At 37.6% G+C, this 18,303-nt stretch overlaps 1 protein-coding gene across 1 annotated transcript in view; it reads left to right on the top strand.

Annotated features, from left to right (window-relative positions):
- The window catches only part of DPY19L1 (dpy-19-like 1 (C. elegans)), a 47,792-nt gene extending 29,689 nt beyond the window's left edge, over positions 1-18,103 (top strand). The window contains exons 13-23 of the mRNA XM_014949493.1: positions 3,400-3,459; positions 5,988-6,068; positions 6,828-6,929; positions 7,329-7,400; positions 9,521-9,570; positions 10,689-10,713; positions 12,401-12,520; positions 14,029-14,203; positions 15,170-15,269; positions 16,653-16,778; positions 17,784-18,103. Coding sequence (XP_014804979.1) covers positions 3,400-3,459; positions 5,988-6,068; positions 6,828-6,929; positions 7,329-7,400; positions 9,521-9,570; positions 10,689-10,713; positions 12,401-12,520; positions 14,029-14,203; positions 15,170-15,269; positions 16,653-16,778; positions 17,784-17,940 — 1,068 coding nt within the window. The 3' untranslated portion in view covers positions 17,941-18,103. The remainder of the gene's footprint in view (positions 1-3,399; positions 3,460-5,987; positions 6,069-6,827; positions 6,930-7,328; positions 7,401-9,520; positions 9,571-10,688; positions 10,714-12,400; positions 12,521-14,028; positions 14,204-15,169; positions 15,270-16,652; positions 16,779-17,783) is intronic.
- Positions 18,104-18,303: the final 200 nt, after the last annotated feature.

Below are 18,303 nucleotides of genomic sequence, written 5' to 3'. Positions count from 1 at the left end.
CCCTCCTCATCTTTGTAGCCCTCTGCTGTCCCCTCTCCAGCAGTTCCCTGTCCTTCTGGAACTGGGGAGCCCAGAACTGGTCCCAGTGCTCCAGATGGGGCCTCCCCAGGGCAGAGCAGAGGGGCAGGATGACCTCCCTCCACCTGCTGGTCACACTCTTCCTGATGCCCCCCAGGATGCCACTGGCCTTCTTGGCCACCAGGGCCCATTGCTGGCTTATGCTCATCCTGTTGTCCACCAGGACTCCCAGGTCTTTCTCCTCAGAGCTGCTCTCCAGCAGGTCACCCCCAACCTGTACTGAAGCACCAGTTTATTCTAGTCTTAAATTTAAAAGTTGGCCATTTACACCACTCATTCTTCTGTTTCCAGGATTAAAAAATTTACTTTTATCTTTAAAAGCAGCCTCCACCCTAAATTCAGTATGCTAGAACAAGTGCAGAACAAGAAAAACCTTTGTATATTGAAGTACAAAAATAGATCTCTTTAAGCTTAAAGTTTTAAATGGAGCAGTGTTTGCACGGCATGTAATATCTGGCATGATTTTGCATTATTTCCTATTTAATTTTGACGAGCTTGTGAGTAGTGGCACAATCTTACTGTTTGAGAGTGTGGACAATTGAGGTGACTTTAAGCTTGCGTCGAGATATAGTTGATGCTCATGTGAGCAATAGGATACTGTCTTACAGTGTAATTTCTTAGGGTTTAAATTGATTGAGATGTAGCCTGTTGATGGAAATCCATCTCTGTCTCCATACCTGTTCACTCATCTCTCCTAGCTGAAGCAGATGTTGCTTGGGCTGAGTTGCTAGTTTTGAACAATCAATATACGCTGTGCTGTGCAAATTTTGTAACTGCAGAAGAGGAAGCCATTAAAATCTGTAAAATGCTGTGAGAAACTTACTGCTGTAACCTGCTTAAGATGCTGGGCCTGAAATTTGAAATTACAGGTTCAATTCATAATCTCATTAATTTCCCGTGTGACTTTCAGCAAGCTGCCAAATCAATGAATCTCATTTTCCTCAGCAGCAAATTATGGCTGTTCCCAGACTTTGCTGAAAAGTGAAGTTTAGATAATGATAAAAAATGACTCTTTGGTTTTCTTTTGTTTTAAAAATATAAAGGTGAAAGATGATGTGTTAGTGCTGTTTTGATGACTTGCATTTTTGTAAAGCTGAATACCCATTTCTTAAATATTCAAATATGTTTTATAATTGTTACTCAGAGCACCACACACATTTTCTGAAAGAAACCTTTATGAAACATCTAAGTATTTTCTTAGCAAAAAAGTAGCAATTAAAGTTAGTTTATGATTGTGTGAATAATCACTTTTTTGATATGAATGTGTATTCTGCTAGAAAGAGTACCCCACTGCAAATTGTTTTAACTTATCTTTCCCTTTTAATTCTAGATAGCTTCGTTATTTGCTGTGTCTATTATGGGTTATATTGACTCCTGCAAATTACAGAAGATACTCTCTGCTCATATGGTAATACTTTTTAAAAAAAATAATAACATAAATCCCCTCAAATGTGTCAGACCATCAAAAGAGGCCGTTTGTCTGAAGTGTTTTCCTTAGTTGCAAGATGGTTGAAAAGATACAATAACAAGGGATGGATGGGCCTGGATTTGAATTCTATACTTAAGCATTTTTTTCCCTTTTCTATTTTCAATTTAATTATTTTTATTTTCTTCTTTCAGGTATCTCTTCTAGTGTGTTTTATTCTGATGTTTGGTAATTCAATGTTACTGACATCGTATTATGCTGCATCTTTAGTAGTTATCTGGGTAAGTTGTTTAAGAAGAAAATCATGAGCTGTGATAAGACTATAATGGTTGTACTGAAATGTGTGTACCAATATAAAGTGTGAAGCTGCTGCTTTGCCTGATACTTGAGAAATATTTCACGTGACAGACTGAATTAGACCTTAAAAGGTGTTTGGAGAATGGATAAATACTAATTTAAAAAATAATGCTTTTACACTAAGACCCTTAATAAACGAAATTAAAGTTCAGTTCTTTTGTTTTATAGCTCTCTTCTTCTTATAAAATAGAATATTTAACATGTGTGTATTTTTGTAAACGAAATTAAAGTTCAGTTCTTTTGTTTTATAGCTCTCTTCCTCTTATAAAAATAGAATATTTAACACGTGTGTATTTTTTACCAGAATAATTGTAAAAGAAGAACATGAGCAAGGAGGAGTTTGTTTTAAATGTTTTTTTTATTGATTGTGAAACTGCAAATGCAGAACAAATGACTAAAACATATGTAACAACGGTTTTAACCTATTTGAACCTGCTGAGTCATACTGCCACGTTAGTGAAATTATTCACCGAAGACTCATCATCTCATCAGTCACTATGTTAATTTTTCCTAAAATAGGAAAAACAAGTCCCAACCTCTTTCAATTTCGTAGCGTTTCTCTTAAGGGAATTACGTACATCGGAAATTGGAGATGAGATTGTGTGAATAGGTCTAGTTGAGCATACTATAAATCATCTCCATTTCTGGTTTTTTTTTTGCCTCTCCTAAAAGCTTGAGTTGAGCTCAGGGATTGGTTTGGTTTTTTCTTCTGTTTATATTTTTTCCATCAGCAGAAGGTTGGTAAACTCTCATGCTAAGAATAAAATGTCTTGGGTACTGGTATTTGCTCTACAATAGTTTACTTGTTATAAAGCCACTATCGTTTCTTGTAGCATAATTATGTAGTAAGTACAAGTACATTGAATTTCTTTTCTACTTCCTGCTTTGGAAAAAATATTTATCATTTGTCTGTTATGTGGGTGCTTATAGTGAACCTGAGTCTTAGTGTCGCATACGGACTGGGTTTCTGCAGGCTTTTAAATCAATTCTCAGTTTTTCTTAATTACTTTATTCATCAAATTAGCTTAAAGTGAGTTTTCCTTTTGTCATAAAACGAGGACCGTAATGTGAAAGAGAAAAATACCCATAACTCCTCTCACCCCCTGTCTTCTGTTGTCTTGTTTGAAAACTGTTTGTATTATGTAATTATAATTTATTTATTATAGTAATATAGCGTATATTTATTATAGTCATTTATTTATTGCTTCAGGTGCCATTCATGTAAGCAGGCATAATTCAGTTTCCCATTGGTTTTGATTTAAAGAAGGTTAGAACTATATAATACAGAGTCTTGCTTCTTTAAGGAGAAGAGTCGTGTTCCATTGATTGTATATAAACTGCAGTAAGAGTTCTCATGTTGGCATGTTTTGCCAGTGTGGGATGAAATCATAATATTATATATTAATTCATATTTCAGAGGTTTTTTATTAAGTAGCTGTGTGGTCCAATAGGTGCTTACTAAAACCCTCATCCAGGATACTGGAATATTTCGCTGTTATAATACGTTACCTGAAAATGTGCATTCATTTTATTATTAGGGAATTCTTGAATTGAGTCCAAAACTCTTGAAAAGCAGGAGAAGAGAAGTCCACCTATGGGTAAGGACTTTTGCATATTTTGAAATTCAGAAGAGAACTATGACTCTTTTTTTATTTTAATGAAATACAGAAATAACTTCTGGTCTAGTTTCTGATAGCTGAAAATCAAGAAATATATCTGAATCTGAACTACTCTCGTTTAGTAAATTGTCCATATTCCCAGAAATTAATCTTAAAATACTGAGGAAAGGGGCATAAACATACATTTATATCAGAAAATTGAAATAGCCCTCAAATGGCAACATGTTTAATTTTAAATTACCAAATTAAACATGTTTAAAAAATCTAAGTTCTGGATGAAAATCCCTTTAAAATAAAGGTCAATTTAGAAAAGGCAAGTACAAGGCTAACAGTGTTTGGAGAAATGGAAATTAAGATGCTGCATTAGATTTTTACTAAAACATGTCCTGTATAATTTTTTTAGGCTATTTTTTATACCAACAGCAAGCAACTTATAATTACATAAATAAGTGAAGGAAGCGAGTCAAACACTGTAAGGTGTGTAGGTGGGGTTTGAGGGCAGTAGAAATTGTCTCCAAACATGGAGGGTACCCTAAAAATATGACAAATAAAATAGAACATTGTAGTTAACGGGAGAAGCAATTTGCTGCTTAGGACATAACAATGACTTGTAAAAACACCTGAAAACAAGAGTCTACCAAGACTATGCCTGGCTTGAGGCAGGCATTCTTCTTAAAGGAGGGGTAGCCTGTTAGCAGAACTGGATTGAATTCATACAGTTATTGTAAAGGAATTAAAAATACATATTTATTAGAAATTGTAGTGTGTGCAGTTAGCTGTGGTACTGGGGAAAAGGGGGAATGTAAGGCAAATCCATGTCAGTTTTTAAAAAGGACATCCCAGTCATTTGTGGAATTGCAGATGGATAAGGATAACATTTGTAAAAGAATAAAAACTTCACAGTGATGAAGCTCTTAAGGCTATCTATCTATCTATATGCATGCAATATAGTGAGATAGGTCCCATACAGCCTCTGTGAAAGGAAGTCATGCCTCCCAAATGCATGACTTCTTTGAAGGGTGTGGAGAAGGGTGTGTGGTTCAATGTAATGCACTGGAATTTCAGAAACCTTTGGGGTTTCTAACTGTAACTATAAAAGAAAATAAGCTCCATGGGGTAAGGTGTGAATGTTAGAAGGTAAGAAACAAAGGGTGGGATTAAATGGTAAGTTTTCAAAAGAAGACCATCGCTACCATAACTACGTATATAAAATAATTTATCCTAAATAAGTCCATGCCACTTAGCAGAGAAATCTTGGTATTTTTATGAAAAGTTTTCTGAACGCATCCATCATTACTGAGCAGGTATCAAAAAGGAAAATACATGATCAAAGTCGTGGCAAAAGAACTGCAGATAAAACTGAGAATTTTTTGTTATTTTCTAAGCTCGTATTTAGCATCCTAAATATACGCATGCAGTCTCAATCAATGTGTCTTGCTTAAAAAAAAAATAGGGGGTTGAGGGGAAGGGAATTAGAATGCCTTCCCCCAAAATGTACTGTCATCAAATTTAAGTAGAGAGAGTATGAAGTTAATTATTAATGTAGAATTGCTGAATAGCTGAGATTTTAAAATAGATTTGAATTCTACATCTTGTGAAATAAACGTAAATATGACAAAGCCAGTGAATGGAACTAGGGTATAATTTATAGTTTATTTAGTTCCCCTTATGCTAGCAGCTATAAGCTTATAAGAGAGAAGAAAGATACTGTGGAAGCAAAAACGAAATAAAAAAATAGAAGCATTCAGAAAAGGATTAGTAACCTCCTAGGTAGTTGAGTTCATTTGCAGCCATTAAATGAGATGATTGAATGCAAACCATTTACATTAGGGTAAAGATCAGTTTGTATTTTTTTATATTCTCTCCAAAAGTATCCGCTGCTAGTTCCAGATACAAGATACTGAGCCAGGTTGTTCCGATTTTATGAAGAATTAGACAGATAAGCTCAATTGCCAAGAATTCAGTTTTTCTGGTACTGGGATGAACATGGTATGTAGCTAAAAGTAGTAATTGTAAATACTTTATATTTCCTTAAATTTCTACTTTGATATTATCTTGAGAAGGTACTATAAATCAGCACATTCCTCCAAAGATTTGAATTACCAGAGCAGTCCAACCTGATAATATTAAATACACAAAAAATTGGGAAATAATTGCTACACACTGGTGTATGCGAAACAGATGGAATTGAGAATTGGGCTGCCCCTGGTTAAAGTTAACTTTGGTACCTCCTCTGCTACAATGATGTCATGTAATATATATCAGTTGCACAGTATTTTTTCAGCAGTAATAGATAATACAAAAAACACAAAATACAAAATACAACAACTTAAAACACCCCAGTTGTATCAAAATTGGGGAAGTGTAATTGGTTAGAAATTATGATACTTGTGATAACGTAGGAGAGTTTGTAACTAGTAGCTAAATTTAGTAAGCCTTTTAAAAAGAAGCTTTCTTTAAAGGCTTGTTGACAAATAAGTATTTAATTCTGAATGTATTTATTTAAGGTCATTGAAGGATGTGCCTGGGTATTTGGGACAGTCACCCTGAAATACCTAACTTCGTTAGCGTTTGGAATAGCTGATGATGTAAGTTCTCTTGTCTGAGCATCTTTCAACATTTTTTAAAAAATTCTTCATCTTTTAATTTTGGCATCTTACCAATATACTTTCCTAAAATTCCAAGATTTGTTTTGCAGCCATGGCAAAGGGATTGCATACTTGCTGTCTCATTCATTATGTGTTATCGCTTTGAGGTGTTACAGCTGAAATTTTTGAAAAGACAGATGTTTTTGCTATTGAATTAGTAGATACTCTGTGTGTTTAAGTGTGGATTTATAATTCTTTGTTAATTTTGGATATATTCTACCGACATATTTTCCTTATTATTTCCTTATTATATTCCTTATCTACGCTATTTCTTAGCTCGCTTTCCTTTGAAGCTAGTTTTTGAAACAGTTCAGAAAGGCTGGTTGTAACTAGAACTCCTCACTTCCCTTCAGCCCCTTGATTGTCAGATTCTACTGTTAAAAACCTAAACCTATCTGCAGATATGCATCAAGGGGCAAAAGATGGGAAGATCATAAAATAAGAGTATGCAAAACTAGAATCTTGAACCCATTTGCACCCTTTACCTGCTGCTTTCTGCTCTTAAGTTAACAAGGTCCAACCTGTGTTACACTCAAAGATGTAATTTAATAGACCAGAAATATATTTTTGGTGCTCTTACAATGATACTGTAACTTCTCTTCTAATTAAAAGTATTTCTCATGTACATTTAAAGTACTTTGTTGTGGAAGACAGAACAGTTTTGCTTACTACAGCTTTTTTTTCTGTATATCCTACCAGGCTCACATAGGAAATATATTGAAATCTAAATTTATTGGCTACAAGGATTTTGATACATTAATGTATACCTGTGCTGCAGAGTTTGACTTCATGGAAAAAGAGGTAATTTGATCAACACAGATGATTATGGAAGAGGGAAATTTTAGTTTTACTTGAATTTATAACTTAAAACATCTGAGAGCTGTAATCTCCTACTGCCATCATTAGTTCTAGTGCTCAGTTGTTAAGGTCATTAATATCTCTAACTTAAGCTGAATTTAACTGAGTACTTCCCAAAGAAATGAAAATAATTTACTAATGACCTCAATATTATGACCTTTTGTGTGATAGCTTGGTGGAGTTTAAATTTGAGTTTCTTTAAGCTTGCTTTGTTCTTGTTGAATGTTTTAAATTTATGCTTGACTTGAGGAAGTTGTTTTGTTGTATTGTTGTCTTTAAAATGACCATTGAAGTAATTATAGGTAAATGGAAAGCAATTAATGCAGTTTATTTGCGTTGTAGACTCCAGTAAGATACACAAAGACTCTGCTATTGCCAGTTGTTCTGGTGGTTTTTGGGGTAATCATCAAAAGGGTAAGTGATTGATTTAGTGAGGCACCTTCACCTTGAATTTACTTTTTAGGTTTTTTGAAGGAATCCGTATTTATTTTAAGATGGGAAGAAGTTAGTGTGATGGGTTACCCTTGGCTGGCTGTTGGGTGCCCACCAAGCTGTGCTCTCCTTCTCTGTCCTCAGCAGGACAGGGGGGGTAAAAAAAAAAAGTTTAAAAAAAATCTCATGTGTCAAGACAGGGACAGAGAGAGCACTCACCAATTTTACTGTCATGAGCAAAACAGAGTTGAATTGGGGTAGATTAATTTACTGTCAAAAATAGAGTAGGATTGTGAGAAACAAAAAGAACTAAAACCACCGTCCCCTCATCCCCTTCTGTCCAGGCTCAATGGGTCCCTCCCACAGACTGCAGTTCCTTAAGGACTGTTCCAATGTGGGTACTTTCCACAGGGTACAGTCCTTCAGGGTTGTAGCTCCTGCCAGAAATCTGCTCCTGCGTGGACTTCTCTCCATGAGCTGCAGTTACTGTCACGAGCTTGGTCCAGTGTGGGTTCTTCATGAGTTGCAGCTTCCTTCAGGGCTTTTCCACCTGCTCCACCATGGTCCTCCGCAGGCTGCAGGGTGGATATCTGCTCCACCACGGTCCTACGTGGGCTGTAGGGAGAAAACCTACATCATGAAGCCTTCATGTGGTGGTCTTCACAAGCTGCAGTGGAGTCTCTGCCCTGGCACCAGGAGCACCTCATAGAATCATAGAATCATCTAGGTTGGAAGGGACATTTAAGATCATCTAGTCCAACCATCAGCCTACCTCTGATAAAAAAAATCCACAAATCAACAAAAAACAACCCATCACTAAACCATGTCTCTAAGCACTATGTTAACCTGTCTTTTAAATACCTCCAGGGATGGTGCCTCAGCCACTTCCCTGGGCAGCCCAGTCCAAGGCTTAAGAGCCCTTTCAGTGGAAACCTTTTTTCCTGATGATCTTCTCCTTCCTTCACTGACCTTGGTGTCTATAGGGTTGTTTCTCTCCCATTTTACTCACTGCTGTCTCTTAAAGCTGCTGCACAGTGTGTTTTACCTTTTCTTAAACATGTTAGCAACAGAGGCACCACCAGCATCACCGATCGCACCAGCTTTGGCCAGTGGTGGATCTGTTTTGGAGCTGGCTGGGACTGGCTCTTTGTGACACAAGGGCAGCCCATGGTCTCTTCTCAAAGAAGCCACCCCTGCCGCCCCTTGCTACCCAAACCTTGCCACATAAACCTGGTACAGTTAGATAAATAATTTTTGAGAACTTGTATTTTACTTAAAATTTTGCATTCTCTTTACATAGATTTTTGCAAAGATCCAGTCATAAAATCACAGAATGGTTAGAGTGGGAAGGGAACTTAAAGATCATCCAGTTCCAACCCCCTGCCCTGGGCAGGGACACCTCCCACCAGACCAGGTTGCTCCAAGCCCCATCCAGCCTGGCCTTGAACCCCTCCAGGGATGGGGCAGCCACAGCTTCTCTGGGCAACCTCTTCCAGTGACTCACCACCCTCACAGCAAAAAATTCATTTCTGGTATCTCATCTTAAGCTCCCCTCTTTCAATTCAAACCCATTACCCCTCATCCTATGGCTCCACTCCCTGATCAAGAGTCCCTCCCCATCTCTCCTGTAGCCCCTTCAGGTACTGGAAGGCCAATATAAGGTCTCCCTGGAGCCTTCTCTTCTCCAGGCTGAACAACCCCAACTCCCTCATCCTGTCTTCATAGCAGAGGTGCTCCAGCCCTCTGAGCATCTTCGTGGCCCTGAGTTAGTGGTAAAACTTGCTTTGTTGTTAAGTGCCAAAAAAATTTCTGTCCCTTAGCTGATGAGTGCTGTAACTGAAGTTTATAACTGTTTTTGTAGATTTGATTATGTATATTTTGTGTAAAAAGAGCTTACAGTTTACACGGGAACAGATGGGATAACTGCTAACTGCGTGGCTAATTAAACATCCTCAAAAAGAATTTTTTAGCTAAAACATTGCATATCTTTATCTCTCTAAATGAGATTAACCAGGTGTAATTGAATTTAGCAAGTGTTTAAAATGCTTTAGAATGCCTTTGAAAGTTTGTTCATACTTTTTGTTGGCTCTTGTTTTCTGTAGACAATTAAATATCTTATGTGGGCCTTATCTCAGGCGGGCCAATGTGAAAGGTAAATATTGTTGTCTTTTTTTAATGTAGAACTGAATTTTCTGCTGGAAGTTTATTTGATTTGCTATATGCTAGATAATTCAGAATTCTAAGTTATTTGGTCCTTTCTGAAGGGTAAATTTTCTATAGTTCAGTAACTGAAAGGCTTGGATATACTATATGTGGTACTTTTATAGGATGTCTAAAACTAAGTTTAGCTGGTGAACTTAGTTTTAGACATCTTAACCCTCTTACTGCCAAGTTTTCTGTCTAAACACTTGTTTTTCTGCTCTGTTCCTGAACCAATATTTATTTATGTGCCTATTCACTTTTCTCTTATAAATAGTGAATGCAAATTCTTTCCTCCCCATTATTTGTTTTTTTTTTCCCCAGTTACAAAGATACCCAAGTTTAATCTTTAGGAAGGGATCCTAACTATATTGATTTTATTTTATAAATATTTTAATTCCTGCTCTGCCATAGCTCTTTGGTTTCACTTATTGCTGCTGTGCTCAAGACCAGTCAATTTGTCCAATTGAATCTTGTAATTTCTCTGACATAACTTTTTACTTCCTGATTTATTTTTTTTTTTCCCAATTTATCACTAAGCATTTCAGTGATCTCTGCTTTCCATAGTCAGAATCAAAATTTCAATAGATGTGCACAGGATTCAGCATCCTGGCTTCGCAGATGTTTTTGGACAGCAGCAAGTATAGATGATTTTGACTTCCTTCACAATTATATTTCCTTCTGAGAACCCAAAACCAATCTATGTAGTACCTGAGTAAGTGACAAGCTCTGTTTTTGGTACCAGTCCTGTGCCTGTTTTATGTTACTGAAGTTCCATTCTCTAAATAAGCTGTTCTAGATACGTAATAATTCCTGGAAATAATTTAAAACCTGCTAAAGTGATTTTTCAGCTTTCCAAATAGATACAGGGAGTGAGGAGGAGAGTTACTAATTTGCAATATATTTCAAACCTTGTTACAGAGAGGGGAAAAAAAATTAATCTGCAGGCACTGACTCATGCTTACTGGATTAGTTTAGTTGTCTAGAGCCAGTAGAGATGACTTCAAAGTAAAACCACTGCTTCTGTAGCACATAAATAATGTGATTTTTTTTGTTTTGTTTTTAATTTAGAGAGGAACGTTTTAACCACGGGGAGGTAAGACTCGTTTTCTGCACAAGGGTATTTGTATGTTAACATGGATTCTCAATACTGAAATACAGGTTGCAGTGATTTACTTGAAGGGAAGTATTTGCATTTTTTTATTCCCTCGTCTTAAATTGGGACCAGTATGTCACCAAAAGAACTCTGGAAAGTTGAACAGAAAAACCCACTAGCTAATGGTGGGGTGGCAGCGCCAGAGAGGAGTCTTTTGGGCATTTGCTGTAGCAACACAGAAAGACACTGAAATGATGCTGGACTTTGCATTTTCCCCATAAAGACTGGGAAGGAGAGTGGTTCCTTTATTGGGGCTTGACAGGGCAGATAGTGTTAAAATTCTGATTTGAAATATGAGGAAAATAATTCTGCGTGTGGTTTTATTTTTATAAAGTGATGTGAAAAATATAATGGAATGGCAGCTTTCTTCTGGGATTTCTTTATTTGCAATTAAGTCAGCAAGGACAGTGCAACACTTCCTGAAGAGCAGTTTATTTGGGGTTTCTGCTCATACCATTCAAATTATGGTAATCAGATAGATTACACTGATTGCGAGAAATACCTGTATGATTTCACAGAATCACAGAATGCTATGGGGTTGGAAGGGACCTCTGGAGATCATCTTGTCCAACCCCCTGCCAGAGCAGGTCCACCCAGAGCAGGTCCCACAGGAACGTGTCCAGGTGGTGTTTGAATGTCTCCAGAGAAGGAGCCTCCACCACCTCCCTGGGCAGCCTCTGCCAGGGCTCTGCCACCCTCACAGGAAACAAGTTCCTCCTCATGTTTAGGTAGAACTTCTTGCATTCAAGTTTGTGCCCGTTTCTTCCTGTCCTGTCCCTGGGCACCACTGAAAAAAGACTGGCCCCATCCTCCTGACACCCACCCTTGAAGTATTTATAGGTGTTGATCAGATCCCCCCTCAGCCTTCTCTTCTCCAGACTAAAAAGACCCAAGTCCCTCAGCCTCTCCTTGTAGGAGAGATGTTCCAGGCCCCTCATCATCTTTTTAGCCCTCTGCTGGACTCTCTCCAGCAGTTCCTTGAGTTTCTTGAACTGGGGAACCCAGAACTGGACCCAGTGCTCCAGATGGGGCCTCCCCAGGGCAGAGCAGAGGGGCAGGATGACCTCCCTCCACCTGCTGCTCACACTCTTCCTGATGCCCCCCAGGATGCCCTTGGCCTTCTTGGCCACCAGGGCCCAGAGTTCCATAGATTCACTCTTAGGAGTGGTGAGTGACATCTCTGCTTTTAACCTTCTTGAGAATACTAAAGCAAGCTGCTGGTGGAGTACCAAGAATGAATTTATTTGTTGCTTTCATTTCATACTTAGGTATTTTAGGTATTAAACCACAAGGTCTCCTCACTTCTATAAAGAGGTTATACAAGAAATTTTACATATGTTATTGCCTGTTTCTGTTTCAGGATCGTGGCTAGCCAGTTCTTCAGCTCCTTTTGGGTTTATTGTTAATGTTTATCCTTCCTGTTGTTCCATACCCTGGGGTTCTACACACCCTTTAGAAAAAAAAGAGAAAATCTTTATCGCTATCTGAAATGTGAAGATGTTTACTTTGATGCTTTTTCAGACAAGCTCCAAGTATTTAAGCTATACTGCAAATGAAGTTGTGTGTTTAAGACACAAATGAGGAGTATGCAAATATTATGCTTTAGTGGTTTTGTTTGTTTTTGCAGCTGGTGTACCACGCGTTGCAGCTGTTGGCATACAGCGTCCTAGCGATCTTAATCATGAGACTCAAGCTATTTCTGACACCGCATCTCTGTGTTATGGCTTCCTTGGTGTGTTCAAAACAGGTAAGGTCTTTTTTTTAATCCTGTAGCCATCTCAATACTTACAGTATTAGCCAGATAGTTATCCTAAAGCAAATTTCTTGTGTCCAATTTCTGAATCTGAGTGTGCCAGTTAAAAATAAACCAGATTATATTGCCTGTCGAAAAAGATGATTATACAAGTTCCATTTGCCCCTCTCCCCAAATAAAGCAAATGTCTTGTTTTATGGGACTTGTCCAATTGCATTATTGTATGAGTCAATATGCTCTATATTGTGCTTGAGCACAGGGAGACATGCACTGGATTTCACTATACACACATTAGTGCCATTGCAAGTTTTTTATTGACTAATAATTTTATCCAAACAGTGTTTGACTTTGTTTACACTGTGTTTTCACAGCTCTCTAGAGCTTACTGCCTTGCATATTTTTTTGTGTATTTAATTCTTTCCAGAAGTATGGTTTTGAAGTCTTGTATGTTGAAAGCATTTCAGCCTTAAAAATCAAAAGTCAAATGCATAACTCAGATTTAAGTTTCCTAGCTTGAAATCATCCATGACATAAAATGTTGCTAGATTTTTCTCCAGATCTAAAAGATCTTAGAACTGGCTTTCAGAAAGCCAGTTTTGGTATCTGTGTTCTTGTGAAGCAAACTAGATTGAACCTGTATCTAAATAGCTGTTTTAGAAGCTTTTTGGTTGCAGCAAAAGTGGGGCGAGCGGTCCTTTATCTGGGAAGCAGCTGAGGAGGTAGATTGGTCCCAGCCATTCAGCCCATTTTCAGAGAGAGGGATGATCAGTGGCCCAAAGTCTGATTGAACCCCAGTAACTAGCAATACATACACCCCAGGGGTCAGTACTGCCTCTAGTTCTGTTCTACATTGTTGTAAATGATCTGGCTGATCATAGAATCCTAGACCTCTCTAGGTTGGAAAGGACCTTTCAGATCATCTCGTCCAACCATGAACCTCACTCTGATCAAAACCATCACCAAACCATGTCTCTAAGCACTAGGTCAACCCGGCTTTTCAATCCCTCCAGGGATGGGGCCTCAACCACTGCCCTGGGCAGCCCAGGCCAATAGGCAAGAACCCTTTCCATGGAAAATTTTTCCTAATCTCCAATCTGAACCTCCCCTGGGGCAACTTGAGGCCATTTCCTCTTGTCCTATGGCCTGTTCCTTGGGAGAAGAGACCGACCCCCCCTGGCTACACCCTCCTTTCAGGGAGTTGGAGAGAGCCAGAAGGTCTCCCCTCAGCCTCCTTTTCTCCAGGCTCAACACCCCCAGCTCCCTCAGCCTCTCCTCACAAGACTTGTGCTCCAGACCCCTCACCAGCTCCCTTGCCCTTCTCTGGACCCGCTCCAGCCCCTCAAGGTCTTTTCCATGGGAAGGGGCCCAAAACTGGACACAGCACTTGAGGGTGGTTTCATACTGTAATAAATATTAGATTCCTTAGAGAAATAAAAGCTAATTGCGCTGCATACAACATCATGGAATTGCTGTCTAGAAATTTATTGATTCTTGCGTTTCAGTTGTTTGGATGGCTCTTCTGTAAAATCCAGCCCAAAACATTGGTCTTTGCTATTTTAGCATTGATGGCAATAGAGGGATCAGCAAACCTTCAAACTCAGTGGAACATCATGGGAGAGTTTAGCAATTTGCCACAGGAGGAACTTCTAGAGTGGATAAAAGTCAATACCAGACAAGGTAAACTCTTCGATAATGTATGGTGTTCCCCATTTACTGTGAGATGTAACTAGAGCACTTGGCATGACTGACTTCAGAAGTATTACTACTGTCGGTGGCTTTGCTGTCCTAAAGCCATGGTTTAATGACATAGTTTGTGTATGGACAAGTATATTTCAAATGAAAAAAACAAAACACTGAAAACTGAAAGCTTCTGAGGCTCCAGGCTACCAGTCTGGAGGTTCTAGCCACTGGTGTAGTATTTCTACAGCAAAAGTGTTTTTGCAAAGTCCAGTTAAAATAGATTTTTTTTTTTTTTTTTTTTCCTTAAATGACACTGGTCCTGGCTGTGGGTCCGTGATGATCATTTTGCAGGAAGAGAATTCAAAGTGTGTGGGTTGTAGTTGTACCCATCCTTCTACTAAAATGAGTAAAAGTGTCAGAAAACTAGCTGGAAACCAAGTAGTTGCCTTTTTAGCATGGAAATATTTTGAAGCTGATGTGGACTGAGATTTTATTGCTCATATAACAATGGTGTGAGAAGTGACAAAAACTTGTCATGATATGTTATTCTACCCATGCAAGAAAAATAAGATATATTAAATCTCCATTCTTAGATGTTTAGTTATGTAATGACTTAATACTGAGTTCAAGGCTTAAAAAATAAGTAGAGCATCCCTTGTTGGTGCATCTCTTATTGTAGCATCTCTCTGTGCATCTCTTGTTGGTGCCATGTGGGGCCTTTTCAGGAAGAGTACCCTACCCTCTTTATGTTTTTCTACAGGACTACTGTTTAGCTATTTGAAGATTGCTTCTCTGCTTTTACTGCTTGGGTCTTCATTTCAAACATGCCTTTGGTCAAACAATGGGGCTTTGAGAAACCTGGTGTGGTGGGAGGTGTCCTTGCCCAGGGCAGGGGGTGGGAACTCGATGGTCTTTAAGGTCCCTTCCAACCCAAACTGTTCTATGATTCATTCTGTATTTCAGATGCAGTTTTTGCAGGAGCAATGCCTACAATGGCTAGTGTTAAACTGTCTACACTTCGTCCTATTGTAAATCATCCTCACTATGAAGATGCAGGATTAAGGTAAATTTCAAAGCTGAGGATTTATTTTTATTTGCTACTAATTCTCTTAATGTTGATAATACACAGTAGGAATGTCATCATGTTATACTGTAAAATTTGTTAAAACCCCATAGAACTTGATTTCTTATTTTAGTCAGATTGAAAATACGTGCAGTATATCTTCAGGATTTATGTTCATCAGAAAGGATATACCTTAGGATAGATATGGCTTCAAACTTAGGTACAAAAAATGAGAATATAATTATGGAATTGGAGTTAATGTGTAGTATTATATCCTTTCTTCATTGTAGTTATTCCTGACATGACTAGACAGACTTGATTTTTTTTTTTTTTCTCAAGACAGCCAATATTGTTATTCCCATTAGTTAGCTGTAGTTGTCATTTTTTCTCATGGTAATATATCTAATTATTGCAATATTAAGACTATTTAAAACTGAAATTTTGTAAGGGAATTACAGAGGTTTTTCCTTCGTTATTTTCAAGATCAGTATTTTTTTCTAAATAGAAATTGATTTATCTGAAAAGGCCATGAACTTTTTTTTTTTTTTAAAAGAAATCATTTTTTGGTAATTTGGTATAACTGGTTTTAAAAGAAACACACAGACAGAGAAAGAAAACACAAAGACAGAGAGGGATAAAGGAGAAAAGGAAGAGACTCGTTTTACGTGCCGTATGTCCTTAGTTCTGTGTCTGGCCTTAATGGGCTTTAACTTTTTCAGTCAGCCCTAAATCAGTCCAGCAGTTGGACTAGATGATTATTGTAGGTCCCTTCCACCTGAAATATTCTGTTCTATTCCTATTCTAACTACAAAAATACAGGACAGGGCACGTTTGGGGAAAATAACCTGGAGAGGATACAGTCTCAGAAAATGAATAGGATTTAACCACAATCAGAGGAGAATATTACTGGGGAATACAAACAGGATTATGGTTTACAAGTGATGATTTTACTTGATTCAGCCTTGGTGGACATCAGGTCTCGCACTCTGCATTTAAAAAAAGTCCAAAGAAGGGCAATGAGTGTGACCTTTGGCAGAGAGACTGGGCAGATGTTTCCTGCTGATCTCCTCCAGGCCAAGCAAGGTCATTTCTAGCCTCGGATATCAAACGGTGAATTGCATTGCTTTGACATCTTTACACTGTCTGTTCACAGTAACCATGGATCTTCTTACAAAGTTGTCTCCTGCTACAGAGAAATCAAAGGGCTGTGTACATAATTTTTGTGAAGAAACAGTCACATTATAAAGCAAATGGCACTATTAACTTGAACTTTGGTTTAGCCTAGTTGTCTCATGAAGTAAAAAGCCTTCCTGTCCAGTCCAAAGGTAAAGCTTATATTTTCAAGCTTGTTGCTGGCTAAGTTTTATATTTCTCTTTTTGAAGGGCCAGAACTAAAGTAGTGTATTCCATGTACAGTCGAAAACCTGCAAAAGAAGTTAAAAGAGAATTGATAAAACTAGGAGTGAATTACTACATCCTGGAAGAGTCATTGTGTGTCAGCAGAAAAAAGTGAGTCGTCTCTGTCCTTCTCACAAGAATGAGCTCAAATCTGTCATTCTATCAAGGAATAGTTTTGAAATGTTGATCTGGGCTTTATTATAAGTGTCTAAAATACATTTTTGTCCAGCGTCTCCAGATATTAACAAGTATAATTCTCTTTACCCGCATTAACAACCTTACGGTCTTTGTGTGCGCCTGAAAATAAGCTCTTGTGTATTTTTAAACCTCACTGTAAGATACAGAAGAGGTTCACAAAGGAAGCCAGGAATTATTTTGCCATGGCAAGAACAGATGTGTTTGTATAAGTGAAAGCCTCGTATGAGTAAAAGATGCAGAGTAAAAGATAGATCGAGCACTAAAATATTATCCTATGCTTTTTTCCTTTTTTTTTTCTCCTCTTTTTGGCCTTTAGAATGTGATTAGTTTGGATGTTTTATTTTCTTTGCATTTAGAATAAAATTACATTAATCTGTTCTATTTCTTTAATAGTAAAGAAACAAAATTAGGAAATTTTGACAAAATTAGAAAAGTCTCATTTGAAAGATAACTGTTACGGGGCATTGATGTTGGGTATGTACCTTAATAAAAAAGGAAGGAGTTAGTGCTTTCTTTTTTTTTTTTTACTTTAAAAAGCTGTTTTATTTCCTGAGTTTTCTTTAGAAATGTTAATAGTGTGAACATCATCCTCCATTTTATATTAAATTTTAAAGGTCCCTGGTAATGCATATTGTATAATTTGAGTTGGTTTGTAATGCTGCCTCCTCCAAATTCGTTCTTACTAATTATGTAACCACACAAGCAGACACATTTACAGGTTCTCAGTACTATTTTTAAAATTGCTACTATATTTATTGATTTTTATAATCTGACAAGAATGTCTAAAGACAAACTTGAAGAACATCTAGCTGGCGCGATCAAGTATTCATGGGGGGGTTTATAAAACTGAGTTCAGGAGGCTGCGTGGTTTTTGATGGCATTTCTTCATTTCTCTTTTCTTCTTCCCGTGTTTTCTAGGCCTGGTTGCAGTATGCCTGAAATTTGGGATGTTGAAGATCCTGCTAATAGTGGCAAAATTCCTTTATGTACCCTTATGAGCCAGGATTCCCGGCCGTATTTCATCACAGTATTCGAAAATAGCAATTACAGAGTCTTGAAGATTCCAAAGGAATAACATTTCAATGCAAAGAACCATCAGTCTTTCAACTTTTTAAACTAGTAACTATAAGAATTCGAAGTCAGAAATACCTTTTCTACTAGACTTAAAATGGAAAAATGTGTATTTTCTTTTTTACCATTTTAAGTGAATTCTGATTATAGAAATATCTTAAACCTAACAGTTTGGATTTCTATTTCGGGGTCAGGCCCTTGAGATTTGCTATGCAAATGATTATGTGTTTGCACATTTTTTTATTTAACGTTGATCCCAAAAGAGTTCAAAGTAGCTACGGGAAGTAACTCCGTTCCCCAAAACCAATGATGTTGTGAAATGGGACTGTCAGGATGTCTTAGCAAAAGCGGGTTTGTTTCAAGCTCT

This window comes from Calidris pugnax, unplaced genomic scaffold, assembly GCF_001431845.1.
Source record: "Calidris pugnax isolate Ruff unplaced genomic scaffold, ASM143184v1 scaffold124, whole genome shotgun sequence".
In the NCBI taxonomy this organism is placed as follows: Eukaryota; Metazoa; Chordata; class Aves; order Charadriiformes; family Scolopacidae; genus Calidris; species Calidris pugnax.
This window is presented reverse-complemented; position numbering and strand designations above follow the sequence as displayed.